Source organism: Oncorhynchus mykiss, chromosome 4 (assembly GCF_013265735.2).
Source record: "Oncorhynchus mykiss isolate Arlee chromosome 4, USDA_OmykA_1.1, whole genome shotgun sequence".
In the NCBI taxonomy this organism is placed as follows: Eukaryota; Metazoa; Chordata; class Actinopteri; order Salmoniformes; family Salmonidae; genus Oncorhynchus; species Oncorhynchus mykiss.
In genome coordinates this window covers 3,470,502-3,492,137 of record NC_048568.1, presented here as the reverse complement: position 1 = coordinate 3,492,137, position 21,636 = coordinate 3,470,502, and the positions used below count along the sequence as shown (strand labels likewise).

The following is a 21,636-nucleotide window of genomic DNA, read 5'->3' as shown; positions in this document are numbered from 1 at the left end:
AACAAGGGCACCATCATAGACGTTATCCTGACCAACTGGCCCTCCAAAAACACCTCCGCTGTCTTCAACCAGGATCTCAGCGATCACTGCCTCATTGCCTGTATCCGCTACGGGTCCGCAGTCAAACGACCACCCCTCATCACTGTCAAACGCTCCCTAAAACACTTCTGCGAGCAGGCCTTTGTAATCCTCCTGGCCCGGGTATCCTGGAAGGATATTGACCTCATCCCGTCAGTTGAGGATGCCTGGTCATTCTTTAAAAGTAACTTCCTCACCATCTTAGATAAGCATGCGCCGTTCAAAAAATGCAGAAGTAAGAACACTCCAGACCTGACTGCCCTCGACCAGCACAAAAACATCCTGTGGCGGACTGCAATAGCATCGAATAGTCCCCACGATATGCAACTGTTCAGGGAAGTCAGGAACCAATACACGCAGTCAGTGACCCAAAGCCAAGGCCAGCTTTTTCAAGCAGAAATGTGCATCCTGTAGCTCAAACTCCAAAACGTTCTGGGACACTGTAAAGTCCATGGAGAACAAGAGCACCTCCTACCAGCTGCCCACTGCACTGAGGCTAGGTAACACGGTCACCACCGATAAATCAATGATAATCGAAAACGTCAACAAGCATTTCTCAAGGGCTGGCCATGCCTTCCTCCTGGCTACTCCATCCTCGGCCAACAGCTCTGACCCCTCAGCAGCTACTCGCCCAAGCCTCCCCAGCTTCTCCTTTACCCAAATCCAGATAGCAGATGTTCTGAAAGAGCTGCAAAACCTGGACCCGTACAAATCAGCTGGGCTTGACAATCTGGACCCTCTATTTCTGAAACTATCCGCAGCCCTTGTCGCAACCCCTATTACCAGCCTGTTCAACCTCTCTTTCATATCGTCTGAGATCCTCAAGGATTGGAAAGCTGCTGCAGTCATCCCCCTCTTCAAAGGGGGAGACACCCTGGACCCAAACTGTTACAGACCTATATCCATCCTGCCCTGCCCATCTAAGGTCTTCCAAAGCCAAGTCAACAGACAGATCACTGACCATCTCGAATCCCACCGTACCTTCTCCGCTGTGCAATCTGGTTTCCGAGCCGGTCATGGGTGCACCTCAGCCACGCTCAAGGTACTGAATGATATCATAACCACCATCGATAAAAGACAGTACTGTGCAGCCGTCTTCATCGACCTGGCCAAGGCTTTCGACTGTCAATCACCATATTCTTATCGACAGACTCAGTAGCCTCGATTTTTCAAATGACTGAATTGTCTGGTTCACCAACTACTTTGCAGACAGAGTTCAGTGTGTCATATTGGAGGGCATGTTGTCCGGTCCTCTGGCAGTCTCTATGGGGGTGCCACAGGGGTCAATTCTCGGGCCGACTCTTTTCTCTGTATATATCAATGATGTTGCTCATGCTGCGGGTGATTCCCTGATCCACCTCTACGAAGACAACACCATTCTGTATTCTTCTGGCCCTTCCTTGGACACTGTGATATCGAACCACCAAACGAGCTTCAATGCCATACAACACTCCTTCCGTGGCCTCCAACTGCTCTTAAACGCTAGTAAAACCAAATGCATGCTTTTCAACCGTTCGCTGCCTGCACCTGCACGCCCGACTAGCATCACCACCCTGGATGGTTCCCACCTAGGATATGTGGACATCTATAAGTACCCAGGTATCTGGCTAGACTGTGAACTCTCCTTCCAGACTCATATCAAACATCTCCAATCTAAAATCAAATCTAGAGTCGGCTTTCTATTCCGCAACAAAGCCTCCTTCACTCACACCGCCAAACTTACCCTAGTAAAACTGACTATCCTACCGATCCTTGACTTCGGCGATGTCATCTACAAAACTGCTTTCAATACTCTACTCAGCAAACTGGATGCAGTTTATCACAGTGCCATCTGTTTTGTTACTAAAGCACCTTATACCACCCACCACTGCAACCTGTATGCTCTAGTCGGCTGGCCCCCGCTACATATTCGTCGCCAGACCCACTGGCTCCAGGTCATCTACAAGTCCATGCTAGGTAAAGCTCTGCCTTATCTCACTGGTCACGATGGCAACACCCACCCGTAGCACGCGCACCAGCAGGTGTATCTCACTGATCATCCCTAAAGCCAACACCTCATTTGGCCGCCTTTCCTTCCAGTTCTCTGCTACCTGTGACTGGAACAAATTGCAAAAATCGCCTAAGTTGGAGACTTTTATCTCCCTAACCAACTTTAAACATCTGCTATTTGAGCAGCTAACCGATCGCTGCAGCTGTACATAGTCCATCGGTAAATAGCCCACCCAATTTACCTACCTCATCCCCATACTGTTTTTATTTATTTACTTTTCTGCTCTTTTGCGCACCAGTATCTCTACCTGCATGACCATCTGATCATTTATCACTCCAGTGTTAATCTGCAAAATTGTATTATTCGCCTACCTCCTCATGCCTTTTGCACACAGTGTATATAGACTCTTTTTTTCTTTTTTCTACTGTGTTATTGACTTGTTAATTGTTTACTCCATGTGTAACTCTGTTGTCTGTTCACACTGCTATGCTTTATCTTGGCCAGGTCACAGTTGTAAATGAGAACTTGTTCTCAAGTAGCCTACCTGGTTAAAATAAAGGTGAAATAAAAATTTTAAAAATTGTGAGACGCAGAAAAAATGAAAACATGCTGGAAGAGTGCTTAACACCGTCTGTCAAGCATGGCGGAGGCAATGTGATGGTCTCGGGGTGCGTTGGTAGTGGTAAAGTGGGACATTTGTACAGGGTAAAAGGGATTTTGAAGAAGGAAGGCTCCCACTCCATTTTGCAATGCCGTGCCATACCCTGTGGATGGCGCTTAATTCAAGCCAATTTCCTCCCTCTACAGGACAATGACCCAAAACACAGCTCCAAACTATGAAATAACTATTTAGGGAAGAAGCAGTCCACTGGTATTCTGTCTATAATTGGATGGCCAGCACAGTCACCAGATCTCAACCCTATTGAGTTGTTGTGGGAGCAGCTTGACCATATGGTACGTAAGAAGTGCTCACAAGCCAATCCAATTTATGGGAAGTGCTTCAGGAAGCACTGGATGAAATCTCTTCAGATTACCTCGACAAATAGACTACAAATCCATTTTGAATTTGAACATTTACACATTTTCTACTACTTATCAAATAATTTTAACATCCCAGTACAGTCAAAAACATGTATTTTATATATTTTTTCAACAGTATGAGTTTGGAATAATACTGTGAAATTGTGAAAAGGATGGTAATGCCCTTTTTAGTGTAAGAATTGTTGGAAAAGGCCACCTGAAATGTTGACCTGTTTTGGTGAGATGGAGACAAATCAAGTGACAAATCAAATTTGATAAAATATTTACTAAATAAACGAAAGAAAAATTAATATAATCGATGAAAAAGTAACAAGATATGTACATTACAGTAACAAGGCTATATACAGGGGGTACCGGTACCAAGTCAATGCGCGGGGTTACAGGATAGTCAAGGTCATTTCTAAAGTGACTATGCATAGATAATAAACAGCGAGTAGCAGCAGTGTAAAAACAAAGGGGGGAGGGGGTTTAGTGGGGTTCAATGTAGTCTGGGAAGCTAGTTGATTAGCTGTTCAGCAGTCTTATGTCTTGGGGGTAGAAGCTGTTAAGGAGCCTTTTGGTCCTAGACTCCGGTACCGCTCCGGTACCGCTTCCCGTGCGGTAGCAGAGAGAACAGTCTATGTCTTGGGTGACTGGAGTCTTTGACAATTTGGTAAATTAATAAATAGACAGTTCCAAATAACAGTTAGCTTTCAGTTTTCTCCTCCCCACTCAGACCACTCTCAGTCAGTCCTAGAAAAATTCCTGCTTGAGGAATTGCTCTTTACTAATAAATTATTTTTGTTTATTTTTTTTACCATTTTAATTGAAAACAATCTCAGAAATTGCTACCCATAAATGATTTGATATTGAGATAAAAATGGCTGCATTAACATTTCAGTGCATACTGTAGCGGTGCTCAAACAAGACAGAGTGATATTCAAGTACTGGACCGACCATTTAATATCATTGTCACAGCCATGCGGTGTCAAACTGTACTGTCACTAACCTATAGGAAGAGGTCAACTGTAGAGCACATTTCACAAATCTCATGTAGAAAACATTAGCCAATGTGTTGTTTGCAAAAAAGGTACTTAACCCTCTTATTGACATTTCAGTGTTGTTTAAGAAGGCAATGTTTTGTGGGCTGGTGCTGCCACAACCATGCAATTTACTTTGTATATTAGTTAGTCGTGATGACCATTTTTACTTTAACTTTCATAATAGTTTGAGCATGTCAAATGAGACCAAGCAAGAATGCAATCCTAAATGAGCATCAATGGTATTTGAAGGGAATCATTACATTGTTTAATCTACATGTTTGATGAGGTTTAGCATCAATTGGTTCCTGTTTGACATCTCTAAATGACAACAAATGTCATTCCCTACATGGACCTTTCCCCCACTCCTCCTTTGTGGAGCTGACAGAAGATAATTATATATCTTCAACCTAATTAACAGACATGGTTAAATGAGTTGGAGACTACCTGTTGCCAGGAATCTAAAACAATTGCCTATGCCAAGCTGCTCAGCTTGCGCACTGCAAAAAAATTACTACAAATAAAATTTGGAACTTGGAACAAAACAAGAACAATGGGACGTCGAGTTAATTTATCTCCACAATTGATAGCACTGGTTTGCGTTGGACCATGAAATTGTCATTTGCTCTGCAAGCATTACATAAAATGAGAGTTCAGGGCTATGTGTTGTCAGAGAGCAGGATTTGACTTGCAACTTGACAAAATCCCCGTGGAGATCCATTTCCAAGTAAAAATGTAAGGGATGCAGGAGAGTACATGCTCATACAGAGCCACGTCTCCAGAATGGAACATGAAACGATGGGCAAATCCATGATGCAGGATGAAAAACTCTGGATAGCGCTGAGTAGATTTATCATGCAATGTCACTCGCCATGTGTGTCTGTGCATGTGTGTGTGTGTATGCGAGCGGGGTGTGAGTATGTGTGCAAACAGTATTAAGCAAAATAATGTAACCAACGAGAGAGATTACATTCTGCGACTTGCTTAAAACCATAAGAGAGGGAGAAAAGACGGCCTGGCAAAGGGATTATTCCGAGCTGTAATTTGAAAGCAACAGAAGTAGAGTGGAAAAACACCTGCCACATCGACAGCAACAGGTTAGAGAGGTGGCAGCAGCAGAGCCCGGCTGCTTCTGGAAGGAGAGAAACGGAGACAGAGCCACTGCACATAGCAAACAACAAAGTAACAGGGTCCTTTCACTGACATCCTGCCCTTCATGCAGACTGTACTTAGCTAGCATAGGGGGCGGGATGAAGAAGCCAGAGTAAAGCCATCAGCAAAAGGAAACGCATCGGTCCCAGAGCCATATGTAACAGTCACTTTTATGATGCCACTACGCTCCAAAGGAGAGAGAGTAAAGGAGGTGGGGGTGTGCAATGAGACGGACGAGCTGTTTACATTGACAGGAAGAAAATAAAACAGAAACAAAACAGAACCAATCCTGAGAAACCAAAATGAACTGCAAGTGAAAGCACATACAGTGAAGCTGTACCCCAGCAGGCATCCCAGCCAATCAAGAGAGAGGAATTGGAGATGGAGGAGAGGTTTTTAGGTTAGTGTGGAGTGGATCCCTTTGCTGGTTTACGTACAGCACGGTGACATATACTGACCTGAGCGGGAGACAGCACTAGTTGCGGTGGGTTCAATAATTGCTACAGGGAAAAAAAGGGGGAAAGAAGGAAAAAAGAGGACATTCATGTATTATTAACAGAATGGAGACGCAAAAGAAAATAATAATCCACATTCAAGGACAAAGGACAGGGAATGAAGACAAAACTACCCATGCCTGAGGTCTGTCGTTTCTGTAGTAAGCTATAAACTAAACATGCTAATTAACAACATATCCCTTCCCTTAGGTAAAGGCCACTGCTGAGCTTCTCAAAATGTTCTTAGACTGAGTCCATATGGAGCTCATCAAACTTCCTTGTCCTGAAATTATAAACTACTGACCGCCTCTCGCTTTGATGCGTGGAATCAAACTTGGCTCAATTAACAATCATAATTACATCTGCACCTTGTTGGCAGCCGTTTAATCATATTGATGTAATTTGATTTTCACTTTAATATCACGCAACTCTCCCCATTTCTTGTTCTCCTTTTTTTGGAGTCTGCCTGAAGAATGAGGAGAGAGAGAGAGAAAAAAATCCTCTTTGATCCCTCTGAGGGGAAAGTGAATCCCAATCTGATTACTTTATGAACTCATTTCAAACTGAGCGGGCGGTGGCATTTGGGGAATCGAATAATGTGACATCCTGAAATGTCCACATCCACCATCTTGGAAAAACAGTCATACCCGATGTGTCTATTAAAGGTCTTCCTTTTTATAAATTTCAAACGTTCATATTTACATAACTATATGACAAATACATGTATTTAGTGTAGTTTTCGGCAGTAAAGGTCCCATGCAGCCATTTTTATCTCAATATCAAACCATTTCTGGGTGACAATTAAGTAACTTACTGTGATTGCTCTACTACACTAGCTTCCGACATACCTAACTTTGCTGTTAAAATATAAAAACATGAGATACCAAACTCATTCACAAGCTTGGTTAACTCTTGAGGTTCCTTGGGTCTCCACCGAACTAGGCAAATACATTTTTAGTTTTAAAGCACCTCATTGCTGGAACTACAAAATACATTACAACTGGATTTTCTGGTGCCGCTAAAGCAATTCAAAAAATTGATTGGGGACTATCCCAGACAAACATGGCTTCTTTTTTGATAGGACTGACTGGGAGAGGTTTGAGTGGGGAGGGGAAAACTGAAAATGTGGTGTTACTGGCAGGGAGGTTTGGAACTCCCTTACTTATTGGTCTATTAACTCATTTACTGCATGATGATGTCACCATAGAAAGCCAAAACTCCCTCCCATCTAAACAGGCATTAATTTCAGGCGGTCTTTTCAAACAGCTCTTACACTAAATTTCACAATTTCACAGTATTATTCCAACCTCATAGTGTGAAAATGAATATAAAACACAGGAAATTGTGTTTTTGACTGCACTGGGCATACTGTAACATTGTACATACAGTTTATTGATGCCAATGGTTGAAGCTTTGCAGTGCTGTTACAGCATGCTATTGTGTTAAATATATTCAACATATAGGATCTAGTCTATCATTTCAAATATTTTTACAAAAGAAACCACGCCTTAGGGTGTTTTCACACTTGCTCCCTTTCAAACAATTTGATGTGCAGTGTGAACACTCCAAGGTTCGCTTGAATTCCGCAGGTTCTCCCCAGGTTCTCTTATCATTATTCCCACACCACACACTAGACTACTACTTCCCCTGCCAAAACCACCTACATTGGTGCCACAAAAGAGAGAGGATGATGATGTGCTGGTTCGCAGAAAAAACTTGTGCTGTTTTTGGATATTGATTAGCGATGGTCAAGGATGCACAGAAATTTTGTTCAGATTATTGGTTTGCAATATGTGATCTATATGCTATAAGGGCTTCATAATCTGTTTATTCGATTGTGGGGTTTGAATAGTGTGAAAAGACAACAACATATTTGATGGGAATCGCTACATACACTGAGAAGAAAAGGGTTCCAAAAGGGTTCTTCAGCTGTCCCCATAGAACCCATTTTTTTCCAAGAATAACTATTTTGGGTTCCATGTAGAACCCTCTGTGTAATAGGTTCTACATGGAACTCAAAAGGGTTCTACCTGGAAACAAAATTGTTCTACCTGGAACCGAAAAGGGTTCTTCAAAGCATTCTCCTATGGGCAGCGTTGGGTAGGTTACCAGTCTAAAATTGTAATCAGTAACGTAACTTTTGGATAACTCAAACTAATCTAATCTGATTACATTCCATTACTTTTAGATTACTTCCCCCTTAAGAGGCATCAGAACAAGACAAAAATGTATGTTACCAGTTAAACAACATCTATTGCAAGATAAATCAATGTTAAAGTTCACATAGCTGGCCATATATGGATGATACATTTTACTTTATCAGTTGGTTATGTAGGCTTCTTCTAATCCATCGCTTCCTACTACATATAATACAATTAAATTATATCTTAACATTAAAAACCAAAGTCTATCAGAATTCCAGTTATTCCAATAAATGTTATCATTTGTTTTTCAACAGGACAATGACCCAACACACCTCCAGGCTGTGTAAGGGCTATTTGACCAAGAAGGAGAGTGATGGAGTGCTGCATCAGATGACCTGGACTCCACAATCACCCGACCTCAACCCAATTGAGATGGTTTGGGATGAGTTGGCCCGCAGACTGAGAGAAAAGCAGCCAACAAGTGCTAAGCATATGTGGGAACTCCTTCAAGACGGTTGGAAAAGCATTCCAGGTGAAGCTGGTTGAGAAAATGCAAAGAGTGTGCAAAGATGTCATCAAGGCAAAAGGTGACTACTTTGAAGAATCTCCTTCCTGAGCGGTATGATGGTGTTTATACTTGCGTACTATTGTTTGTACAGATGAACGTGGTACCTTCAGGCATTTGGAAATTGCTCCCAAGGATGAAGCAGACTTGTGGAGGTCTACAAAACATTTTCTGAGGTCTTGGCTGATTTCTTTTGATTTTCTCATGATGTCAAGCAAAAGAGGCACTGAGTTTGAAGGTAGGCCTTGAAATCCATCCACAGGTACACTTCCAATTGACTCGAATGATGTCAATTAGCCTATCAGAAGCTTCTAAAGACATGACATCATTTTCTGGAATCTTCCAAGCTGTTTAAAGACACAGTCAATTTAGTGTATGTAAACTTCTGACCCACTGGAATTGTGATACTGTGAATTCTAAGTGAAATAACCTGACAGGATTTATATAATTTCTAGATCCAAAAATTGATGTAGATTGCCCCTTCAAGTTTGAGCATGTTTCCATTAGGCCTATGGATTTGTTATTTTTTTATTAGCATGAATTAGATTGAACAATAAAATCCCCACTTTTATTCCATAGGCTGGGATCCGCACTGTGCAGCTGTTGCAAGAGCATATGTTTAACTGGCTGCCCATTGGTTTCAAAAACAATGATTGATAGGCAGCTTAAACTTCTTGAACTCAACCATTATTGGATTCAAATACACATTTAGATTTGTGAACAGCCATTCACAACAACCATCATCCGTGAGTTGCGAATAGTTAAATGAGAGAGCAGCAGGGTGATTCACATCAATGCGCTATGTAGATATCAATAGTAAGTGATATCGTATCGCCGTTGATTAAACCACTGCTGTCAACCTTAAAACCTCTCTGATCTCCCCATCCCGGATCCGGGATCGTGAATACAGACTCAAGCTCATTACCATAACGCAACGTTAACTATTCATGAAAATCGCAAATGAAATGAAATGAATATGCCATCTCTCAAGCTTAGCCTTTTGTAAACAACACTGTCATCTCAGATTTTCAAAATATGCTTCTCAACCATAGGAAAACAATCATTTGTGTAACAGTAGCTAGCTAGCGTAGCATTTAGCATTAGCATTAGCGTTAGCATCCAGCAGGCAACATTTCAACAAAAAACATAAAAGCCTTCAAATAAAATAATTTACCTTTGAAGAACTTCAGATGTTTTCAATGAGGAGACTCTCAGTTAGATAGCAAATGCTCAGTTTTTCCAAAAATATTCTTTGTGTATTAGAAATACCTCCGTTTTGTACATCACATTTGGCTACCAAAAAAAAACGAAAATTCAGTACTCAAAACGCGAACTTTTTTCCAAATTAACTCCATAATATCGAATAAAAACATGGCAAACGTTGTTTAGAATCAATCCTCAAGGTGTTTTTCACATATCTCTTCGATGATATATCGTTCGCGGAAGCCTGGTTTCTCCTCTCTATCAAATGGAAAAATACTTGCACCTGGCGTTGCGCACCAATTTCGACGCAGGACACCAGGCGGACACTTGGAAAATGTAGTCTCTTATGGTCAATCTTCCAATGATATGCCTACAAATACGTCACAATGCTGCCGACATCTTGGGGAAACGGCAGAAGGTCTAAGCTTATTCCTGTCGCATTCACAGCCATATAAGGAGACATTAGAAAACAGAGCTTCAGAAATTCTGCTCATTTCCTGTTTGACGTTTCATCTTGGTTTCGCCTGTAGAATGAGTTCTGGGGCACTCACAGATAATATCTTTGCAGATTCTGAAACTTCAGAGTGTTTTCTTTCCAAAACTGTCAATAATATGCATAGTCGAGCATCTTTTCGTGACAAAATATTGCGCTTAAAACGGGAAAGTTTTTTATCCAATAATGAAATAGCGCCCCTATAGACTCAACAGCGTTTATTCAAGTTGGATAATCTTTGGATGCCGACATCAGTCACACCATTGGAAGACATAGCTTGGACTGTAGCCTTCAAAAGTCTATTCCTGATCTTTTTCTGCGATCCATCAAACACATTTGGTGTGTCATCATAGTGGTCTCTGACTTGTGGTCAGACACTCAGGTGGAACAAACTTAACCTTGGTCCTTTTTTCAATGATCTGAATGTCATTGAGACTACAGAGAAGTGTCAAATATTTTTTTCCGCAAACATCCTTTCTGAATTTAAAAGCAATCCTCAAAGTAAATCATCTAATTTCCCAAACGTATCTGTAATCTGATTACAATATTTTAGCTGATTACAGTTTCCATTACTCCCCAACCCTGCCTATGGGGACAACCGAATAAACCTTTTAGGTCCTAGATAGCTGCTTTTTTTTCTAAGAATGTAGGGTACAAAATCAATTATAGGGCTAGTAGAATACATTGGGTGTACAATTTTCAATTACAGAATTATTTAATATGCAGTTATTCTTCTGCTATTTATTCTGTTACCAATCATATTTATATATTATTAGTATCTTCTGATTACAATTATTATGTGAATACAACATTATTGTGTGAATACAAAGATAACTGAGTTATTGAGCTTTTTTATACCCCAGAGTTTAAAGAGGACTGAGATGGATTATTTTAACCCAATAAGGCTGTTTTCACATATAGTCCTCTTTAAAATAACACATCTCAGTCCTCATTAAAGTAAACTCTGGGGTAAAAAAAGGCTAAATAACTCAGTTTTCTTTGTATTCACACAATAATTGTGTATTCACAATATTGTATATTCGCAGATATACCAACTTACTTTGGAAGCTAATATATTTAATTTAGTTAAAAGATTAGACATAATAATTATAACCAGAAGATAATATTAACATGTAAATATTATTGACAACATAATAAATAGCATAGGTAAGGGATAATCAACAAAGGGCTATGTGTTCTCTGAAAATTAATGAACTCCGGGGAAGGTGTTTTCCATGATGTGCTAACTACAGAGTTGCATTATTTTCCAGAGAAAGCATAGAGCCAAGAGTTGATTATCTCTTATATACCATGGCTATAATTTAACACATTTGCCACTAGAAATGTGTTCATTTGCCACTAGAAATGTGTTCATCTGAAGTAGCTAGCAAGTGTACTAGATAGTGAAAGCAGTTACGTTGATAACCAAACAAACATGCAAACATAGCTTGCTATTATGAAAATTGAATTCAACAATTCCAATAATGTTTTCAATTGGAATTTTGCATTCAAACGCAGCTCAAAAATAGAACAATGTAAGAATGAACTATAGCCACTTTAACCATATCTACATGTACATACTACCTCAATCAGCCTGATGAACCGGTGTCTGTATGTGGCCTCGCTACTTTTATAGCCTCGCTACTGTATATGGCCTTCTTTTTACTGTTGTTTTATTTTTTTACTTACCTATTGTTCACCAAACACCTTTTTTGCACTATTGGTTAGTGCCTGTAAGTAAGCGTTTCACTGTGTTGTATTCGGCGCACGTGACAAATAAACTTTGAGTTGATTAGCCATTAAATTATACCGTGCGTTACAGGAAAATAATGCACACTAGAAAGCCCTTCAAGCCAAACAGAAACGAGTATTCAACAATTCCATGGTATCATTAAGCATTAAGACCCGAGGGGGTATGGTATATTGCGGAGTATATTTGCAATATATCAGAAACACCCGAGGTGCCTTAGTGCTATTATCAACTGGTTACCAACATAATTAGAACAGTAAAAATAAATGTTTTTGTCATACCCATGGTATATAGTCTGATATCCCACAGATTTCAATCAACCAGCATACAAGGCTTGAACCACCCAATTTATAATGCAGATTAAATAATGCTGTAATTGAAAATTGTACACCCAATGTAGGCTACTGCCCCATAGGGCGGTGCATAATTGGCCCAGCGTTGTCCGGGTTTGGCTGGGGTATACTGTCATTGTAAATAAGAATTTGTTCTTAACTGACTTGCCAAGTTAAATAAAGGTTAAATAAAAAATAAAATAATAATTAAAAGATGCAACATATATGTTTTGATTAGTGCTATTGTGGATTCTTGGGATGTCACTCACCTTAATCCCTAAACTTACCTTAACCATAACCCTTACCTGACCTTAACCCTTACCATTTTAAATGTCAACTACAATGGGGTAACTTCAGAGTTGGTACGTCCCAAGGATCCCGGATAACAAGGACCTTACTTTTGTAACCTATGTTGTGATTCTCACCAAATATGTTGTCTTCTCACACTATTCAAGCCCCACAAAAAACAGCTTAGGAAGCACTCAGCCTATAGATCGCGTAATGCAAACAAATAATCTGAACATTGTGTCAGTACAAAACTCCACACATCGTTGGGAATTTCTATGCATCGTTAATCAATATCCAGAAACTGCACGTTTTTTCCACGATCTCGCACATCATCATCTTCTCTCTTTTGTGGCACCAATGTGAGGGGTCATGGCATGGGAAACAGTGTTGCAGTAGTCTAGTGTGTGGTGCGGGAATAATGACAAGCGAACCTGAGGAGTTTTTTTGTTAAACTTGCCCTTAAAAAGGGAAGCAAACCGAACTCTTACCACCTCTCGAGATGGTCTCAGTTCCGTTAGCTTTGGGGGCTATTTTGAGCAGTCTGAGTTCCTTTCGAGTTCAAACTGCTCAAAAAAATAAATAAGTGAACAACAACCCCTGTTATGGTCAGCAAGCGAGAGCCCAACAACTGGAGACCAGCTAGAACATAACTAACAGAACACAACCAAAACAGAACCACAAATAGAGCAAGCAGGTGTAATTTTCTCTTTTGTTTTGAGCCCACGACAAGAAGGCACCAGAGCCTGCCTAGCTAATGGGTTCCCACTAGATAACACTGCCACAAAGTCTGTGAAGAACACGCTGCATGTCCACACGTGCCCCATCTGCTCCTTGTTTACATCACACTTTCTCGTGATTGGTGTATTGTAACTCACCAATGCCAACACTTGGTGTGGAATGTAATTAAATGCTAGCATGGCTAGTGGCTAATGTTAGCCAGCTTGAGCTAGCTACAGAGTTAGCATATGAACGTGGTAGGACAGAGTATATCCTCCATATGACGTTGAGAAATAGTGCATTGGGAGTAGTTAAGAATAAATAATTTGATAAATATGTAATAACCCAAAAACATACGTTTTTGTAATTATAGGTAACCAGATCGTGACGACAACTAAGTTACTAAGTCTTTCACGATACTGTGTTGTTACACTGGTAAGTAAAAACTCATGCTTCACACCCTTTAAAAGCTATCTATAAAAGCTGAGAATCACAAACACACACATGTAACAGCTGGATATTAATTTCCCACTGAGCAGTTTTTTGGACGAGTTTCAGAACAAAGTTCTTTGTTTCTGGCCATTTTGAGCCTGTAATCGAACCCACAAATGCTGATGCTCCAGATTTTTGAACTGTAGTGTAAATTCATTTTTTATCAGGTTTTTGTTTTGGCTGACCTTTTGTTTGTTGTTGAGATTTGTCAATATAACTCATGAATGCAACTGTTTATATCAGATTTGTATTCTACTTGTATCCCTGGTTGTGCTGAATTGTTTTGGGGTAAAAGACTTCATTGTGAGGCTATATAAAGGGATGGACAGGCAGATAAATTAAAGTCAGATAAATGAAAAGCTGATGGAGTTGGAGTCTCAGGACTGATAGGGTTAAAGAGGACTGTATGTGCAAACACCTTTATACATATGGATCATTAAGTTTGATGGTTGCTTTGTCAAATAGAATTTGGTGGGAGGTGACAAACAAGATTGTGCTGAGAGAAACTCAAATGTAGACCTCACCATAATCCCAAAATGCAGACATGAACACCCCCAGAAACCTCCACAGGGGAGAGGAAACTCAAGCAGCCATTATTGTGGTTAAACTGCCTTCGTACCAGTCAAAAGCTTGGACACACCTACTCATTCAAGGGTTTTTATTTATTTTTACTATTTTCTACATAGTTTTGATGTCTTCACTCTTATTCTATGAAATAACACATATGAAGTCAAGTAGTAACCAAAAAAGTGTTAACCTCTTGCGACGAGCAATCTCGGATCCGGGATCATAATCATAGCCTCAAACGAATTAGCATAACGCAGGGGACATAAATAAACTTTTCCTATTCATGAAAATCGCAAATGAAATGAATGAAATATATTCAAACACAAGCTTAGCCTTTTGTTAACAACACTGTCAGCTCAGTTTTTCAAAATATGCGTTACAGCCAACGCTAGACAAGCATTTGTGTAAGTTTATCATGGCATAATGCTATGCTAGGCTCTGCTGGCAGCAGGCAACATTTTCACAAAAATAAGAAAAGCAACCAAATTAAATCATTTACCTTTGCAGAACTTCAGATGCTTTCACTCAGGAGACTCCCAGTTAGAAAGCAAATGTTCCTTTTTTCCAAAAATATTATTTTTGTAGGTGAAATAGCTCCCGTTTGTTCATCATGCTTGGCTGACAAATCGACCGGAAAATGCTACCACTACAACGCCAAACTTTTTTCAAAATTTGCTCCATAATATCGACAGAAACACTGCAAACGTTGTTTAGGATCCATCCTAAAGGTGTTTTTAACATATATATTCGATGATATATCCGTTGAGGCAATTGGTTTCTCATAAGAAGCGATTGGAAAAATGGCTACCTCAGTATTTTACGCAAGATTTTCTGCGGGAGACACCATGTGACCACTTGCTATATATGATCCCTTACGGCTATTCTTCAACGGAAATGCGTACAAAGACGTCACAATGCTGTAGACACCTTGGGGAATACGTGGAAAACGTAAGCTCATTCGTAGCTCATTCACAGCCATATAAGGAATCATTGGCATTTTCTTGACAAAATATCTTGTTTAAAACGGGAACGTTTTTCATCCAAAAATTTTAATAGCGCCCCCTAATGCATAACTGGACTGATATATTTTATATTTGAGATTCTTCAAAGTAGCCACCCTCATGACAGCTTTGCACCCACTTGTCAATCTCTCAAAAAAATATTGTGATTTGATTTACACTTTTTTGGTTACTACATGATTCCATATGTATTGTTTCATAGTTTTGATGACTTCACTATTATTCTACAATGTTAAAAATAGTCAAAATAAAGAAAACTCCTTGAATGAGTAGGTGTGTCCAAAAAAGACTGCCACTTTATTTTCTTTCTACTTGCAAAGCGGGCAATGATATCTAGGACATGCAAGAGTAGTGCGGAGCCTACTTACACTTTCCATTTTAATCCAGTTACATGGGCACTCAATATATACATTTTGATTTCAGGGCAAATGGAGAGACACCAATTGCTCATTCAACTTTTTCAGGCCTTAGCCTTCTTGCTAGTTTTCCAAGTATCTGAACTAGAAGGGCTCCTAAAGAAGAAACCATTAGGATTTGTAACAAAAATTAAAAGTCCGATATGCTTTACATTTGAATATGTGTAAAGAGCCATATATTAAATTTACAATGATACTCTTTTTCTGACTATATTGGTGGGAACCAGTGATTTGTAAAATTTATTTTGGGGTAACTAGTGCAGTAGTGGATATCTGAGGACAGGCTTTTTTCAAGCAGCAGCATTATCTGATTAATACTTGAGCACGAATCCACTACTGAATCATCTCCCATTCTCAGCTCTCTCAGACATTCTTCCATTACTGCAAAGTATGATATCCTTTGACATGCAATCTCCCTCCTATATCCTCAATGAGGTTGGGAGTTAGCTACATTCTCACATTCACACAATGTATCCCATCAAAAAGCATTCTTGTGTATGCTGAGTGACCTCTATACAGGACTCACTTGCGAGACAAAACACATTATGCAGCGGGGTATTTCATCTTACACTGTAATAAAACATCCTCTTGTCTTCACAGAACAATGACGGCAGAAAATGAGTAACATTCACACAATTCAGAGCTGCCCAGATTAATTTAGTGGGGAGTTGTATGCGATTTGCTTTGTGTTCTTAGAGTGGTTCTTAGAATAACAAATGAATATCTTTAAATAGACTTGTTCAGCTTTGGCTGAAGGTTGATTATCGAATCAAAACTAAGGTCATGATAATGATGAAAAAAATCACCAATTTACTAAATTGCAATTCCGACTGAGCCCAACCCGGGCTGCCACGACATGATTACATCATCCGTCTTTCATGCACAGCCACATTCATTGTGTGAATATTTCTTGAGGCTATCTTAACTGTTTTTCCTCTTTAATGATATGGCAGCAGGTGTTACTATTTTATATATTTATGTACCACATAATTTGTTATTCTTCTCCTTGTTAATGCTGTTTAGCATGCATATCATCTTATGTGGGGGTTCCACGGGGCTCAGTCATCCAAAGACGGCTATTTGCATTTCCAGCCTCTTCCTCAGTCTCCAGTCCCATGTGCTACTCCACAGGGAATCTGGACCACGAACACAACCAGAGTGTTGTAAATTAATCTGGGGGTTAAAATGGCCAAAACATTTATACAAGAAGTGAGATATTAGCCAATTAAAGAAAACAATTCCCTCCCTCTACTGAAATGGTTTAACATTTGGAAGTGGAGCAAACCAAAGAAGTAAACCTAATTCTCAATCAGTTTAATTTCCTTTAGTAGCATGGGGGGGGGGGGGGGGTATTGACTCAGGGATGTGAAAACTTACACTATATATAAAAGAGTATGTGGACACCCATTCAAATTAGTGGATTCGGCTATTTCAGCCACACCGGTTGCTGACAGGTTTATAAAATCGAGCACACAACAATGCAATCTCCATAGACAAACATTGGCAATAGAGTGGCCTTACTGAAGAGCTCAACGTGGCATCGTCCTAGGATGCGAGCTTTCCAATAAGTCTGTCCTCGGCTGGAACACTGACTACTGAGTTCCAAACTGCCTCTGGAAGCAACGTCAGTACAATAAATGTTTGTCGTGAGCTTCATGAAATGGGTTTCCATGGCAGAGCAGCCGCACACAAGCCTAAGATCACCATGCACAATGCCAAGCGTTGGATGGAGTGGTGTAAAGCTCACTAGCATTGGATCATTCCATCTCTGGAATGATGACTCACGCTTCCCAGTCTGGCAGTCCGGCGGACGAATCTGGGTTTGGCGGAAGCCAGGAGAACCCTACCTGCCCAATGCATTGCGCCAACTGTAAAGTTTGGTGGAGGAGGAATAATGGTCTGGGGCTGTTTTTCATTGTTTGAGTTAGGCCCCTTAGTTCCAGTGAAGGGAAATCTTAACGCTACAGCATACAATGACATTCTAGACTATTCTGTTCTTCCAACTTTGTGGCAACAGTTTGGGGAAGTCCTTTCATGTTTCAACATGACAATACCCCCGTGCACAAAGCGAGGTCCATGCAGAAATGTTGAGATTGGTGTGGTAGAATGTTTTACATCATTTTTTTATTTTGTTATTTAAAAATAAATGTAGTTGTATTTTTTATTGAATATCCGAAACATACAATTTACTTGCAGTGAAGCCGCTCAACAACTACATCATATCAGTCATCCAACAGACTCCCAATCAGAGCGACACACAGAAGCATCCAGGGTCAATGCCCTGCTCAAGGGCATGCTTGGCAGATCTCCCACCAGGCCAAAAAATGTGAACCCGAATCCTCCTAGATCCATGATGCTCTCTGCGCTTTTAACGGACCTCTGAGACTATCACAGTGCAGGTGCATTTATACAGAGACTTGATTACACACAAGTGGATTGTATTTATCATCATTAGTCATTTAGGTCAACATTGGATCATTCAGAGATCCTCACTGAACTTCTGGAGAGAGTTTGCTGCACTGAAAGTAAAGGGGCTGAATAATTTTGCACACCCAATTTTTCAGTTTTTGATTTGTTAAAAAAGTTTGAAATATCCAGTAAATGTCGTTCCACTTCATGATTGTGTCCCACTTGTTGTTGATTCTTCACAAAAAAATACAGTTTTATATCTTTATGTTTGAAGCCTGAAATGTGGCAAAAGGTCGCAAAGTTCAAGTGGGCCGAATACTTTCGCAAGGCACTGTATATACTCATAAACTCTGTACCATGGAATCGTACATCAAAAATCTCTTCCCAACTATTTTGCAATCTGTATGGCACAGGTGTCAACATCCTGGTTCTCAAATGAAACTGGTATACTTTCCTATTTATGCTATTTTTATTCCTCTGCCAGTTTTGATCCTTTATATTGGGCAGACAGATGAGTACTCTACCTCCTCCCGCTGCCACCTGCCTCCTCCATTTTTGGGGCAATGCTGTAATCAGTTGGTTGTACTCTTGGCTTGAGTAGACCTTCCCGTACAATTCTGAACTCCATGAAGGCCAAAACTCTACCATTCCAATTTACAATATCATATCAGAACAAAATACCCTTTTCAAACATCTTTCCCATAAATACAGGTATTTTAAAGCAGCACATTTGAGTTCAGCCATAATATTTGTTGAAGAACTTGACTGGCCTGCACAGAGCCCTGACCCCAACTCTTTGGGATGAATTGGAATGCCGACTGTGAGCCAGGCCTAATCTCCAAACATCAGTGCCTGACCTCACTAATGCTCTTGTGGCTGAATGGAAGCAAGTCCCAGCAGCAATGTTCCAACACCTAGTGGAAAGCCTTCCCAGAAGAGTGGAGGCTGTTATAGCAGCAAAAGGGGGACCAACTCCATATTAATGCCCATGATTTGGAATGAGATGTTCAACAAGCAGGTGTCCACATACTTTTGGCCATGTAGTGTATGTAAATTATACTGAACAATAATATAAACGCAATCTGTAAATTGTTGGCCCCATGTTTCATGAGCTGAAATGAAAGATCCCAGATATTTTCCAAAAAGCTTGTTTTTCAAATTTTGTTCACAAATTTGTTTACATCACTTTTAATGAGCATTTCTCCCTTGCCAAGATAATCCATCCACCTGACAGGTGTAGCATATCAAGAAGCTGATTAAACATCATGATCATTACACATGTTCACCTTGTGCTGGGGACAATAAAAGGCCACTCTAAAATGTGCCGTTTTATCACACAATGCCACAAATGTCTCAAATTTTTAGGGAGTGTGGAATTGGCATGCTGACCGCAGAAATGTCCACCAGAGCTGTTGCGAAATAATTGAATGTTAATTTCTCTACCATAAGCCGCCTCCAATGTCGTTGGTAGTACGTCCAACCGGCCTCACAACCGCAGACCGAGTGTAACCACACCAGCCCAGGACCTCCACATCCAGCTTCTTCACCTGCGGGATCGTCTGAGACCAGCCACCTGGACAGCTGATGAAACTGAGAAGCTTTTATGTCTGTAATAAAACCCTTTTGTGGGGAAAATTCTGATTGGCTGGACCTGCCTCCCCAGTGGGTGGCCTGGCTCCCAAGTGGGTTGGCCTATGCCCTCCCAGGCCCAGCCATAGCTGTGCCCCTGCCCAGTCATGTGAAATCCATAGATTAGGGCCTAATGAATTCCTTTCAATTGACTGATTTCCTTATATGAACTGTATCTCAGTAAAATCAGTATACATATTTCTGCATTTAATTTTCAATAAATTAGCAGAAATGTCCCCCCAAAAATGTACTTTGTCATTATGAGGCATTGTTTGGAAAAGGATTTCATCCATTTTAAATTCAGGCTGTAACAGAACACAATTTGGAACAAGCCAAGGGGTATGAGTAGTTCCTGAAGGCACTTTGTATGACATTATTTGTAGGCATAAACTCCTATCATATCCACCACGATTTGGTACAAGTTTTTGGCCCTTTATGCTCAATGACTGAGGTGTGGTCACAGTATGGTGACTGCAAACAACAACACTAATAACAATGACAACAACAACAATAACAGACAAGGAGACATGGAGAGACGACACAAATCCGGGCGGTGATTGATAAGCATGAAAAACAAACTAGGCAGTTATTAGCCCACCAGCTAGTGGAGTCCTCGTTCAACATGGCTGCCAGGATGAAGTTTGTCAGGAGCAGAAGCAGTTACTGTGTGCTTCTTCTCCTTTTGGCCAATAACCAAAAGGAGGAAGGTTGGGGTTAGACTGCAAAGGTCCTCCAGAGCTAAGCCGAGGTGGGCAGGGGATAATTGCTTGACCAATTAAGCTAGAGGAGTCCTCTGAATTGTTGGGGGAAAGGGGGACTAAATCTGTGCATCATTTTGTAAAGGTTCACTTCTGTGACATGAAACACACACTCTTTTTTTATGGAGACTATATACACGAGAGCGTGATGCAGCAGTGCATGGTGTATAATATAAGACAGGCATTCTGAAAGAGGGTCTTGAGTTAAAAAAAAAGTTGAATAGAGTGGATATTGGATATCATGTATCAGCGTGGTGAGTACCCTGTCGAAAGCTTGAGTGTCTAAAATGCCAGGGAGGCTCACAACTCTTTGCAGCAGAGACCCTGACTAAACAAAAACTCCAGGGAAACAAAGAACCCACACATTCTGACAAAGACTTGGACAAACGAACTCAACCACTTTAACAGCACAGTTGGGACACAACAATCCCACAACTCCCACCGACTAGATAGAAATCAGTGAAACAAGTTGTGTGCAAGACACAAAACGACATACAAGCCCAAAGCTCAGATGTTGATACTCACCTCTCTTTTCCAACACAACCAAACCATCTGTCATTGGAAATACACTGAAGAAGACTGGTGCAGGTTGACACCTTTTTCATGTTCTCTTTGCACTTAAAAGTACTATGCATCCTGCCTTAATTCACCAAGGTGTATATAGCTGCAGTTTTTGAGGTTAAGGTCTGTACTTGAGCAACGTACATTATTATATAATTTAAGTTTAAAATTAATAGGTTTATAAGTGGATGTGTAAAGTTGCAACCCTTGGGTGTGATTAAAAGAACCAAGCAAAACAGAGAATGTACCCAAAGAAAGAAACAGGAAAAATGGACGAGCAAAAGATGGCCCAATGCAATAGCCCACAATTTCACAAGATTTCCCCCAAACACATGAACCCATATTGTCACTGTTGCCTCAATACATTTACCCCAATGGGCACTTCTTGATTAAAAATTAATTTCTCCCCTCCTCCACCTCATCAATACCTATTGACTGTTACTAGGATAGCAATTTAAAGTCACCCACGGCAAATTCACTCCTTGGTTTGTTGTGTGTGTTTATGTGCGGGTTTTGTGT

At 40.4% G+C, this 21,636-nt stretch overlaps 1 protein-coding gene across 2 annotated transcripts in view; it reads right to left on the bottom strand.

Annotated features, from left to right (window-relative positions):
* Positions 1-21,636, bottom strand: part of negr1 (neuronal growth regulator 1) — a 400,053-nt gene that overhangs the window by 83,241 nt on the left and 295,176 nt on the right. Inside the window, exon 7 of one of the 2 annotated variants that reach the window (XM_021599922.2) lies at positions 5,739-5,780. The exons of the other annotated variant lie outside the window; for it this stretch is intronic. Coding sequence (XP_021455597.2) covers positions 5,739-5,780 — 42 coding nt within the window. The remainder of the gene's footprint in view (positions 1-5,738; positions 5,781-21,636) is intronic. 2 annotated transcript variants of the gene reach the window in all.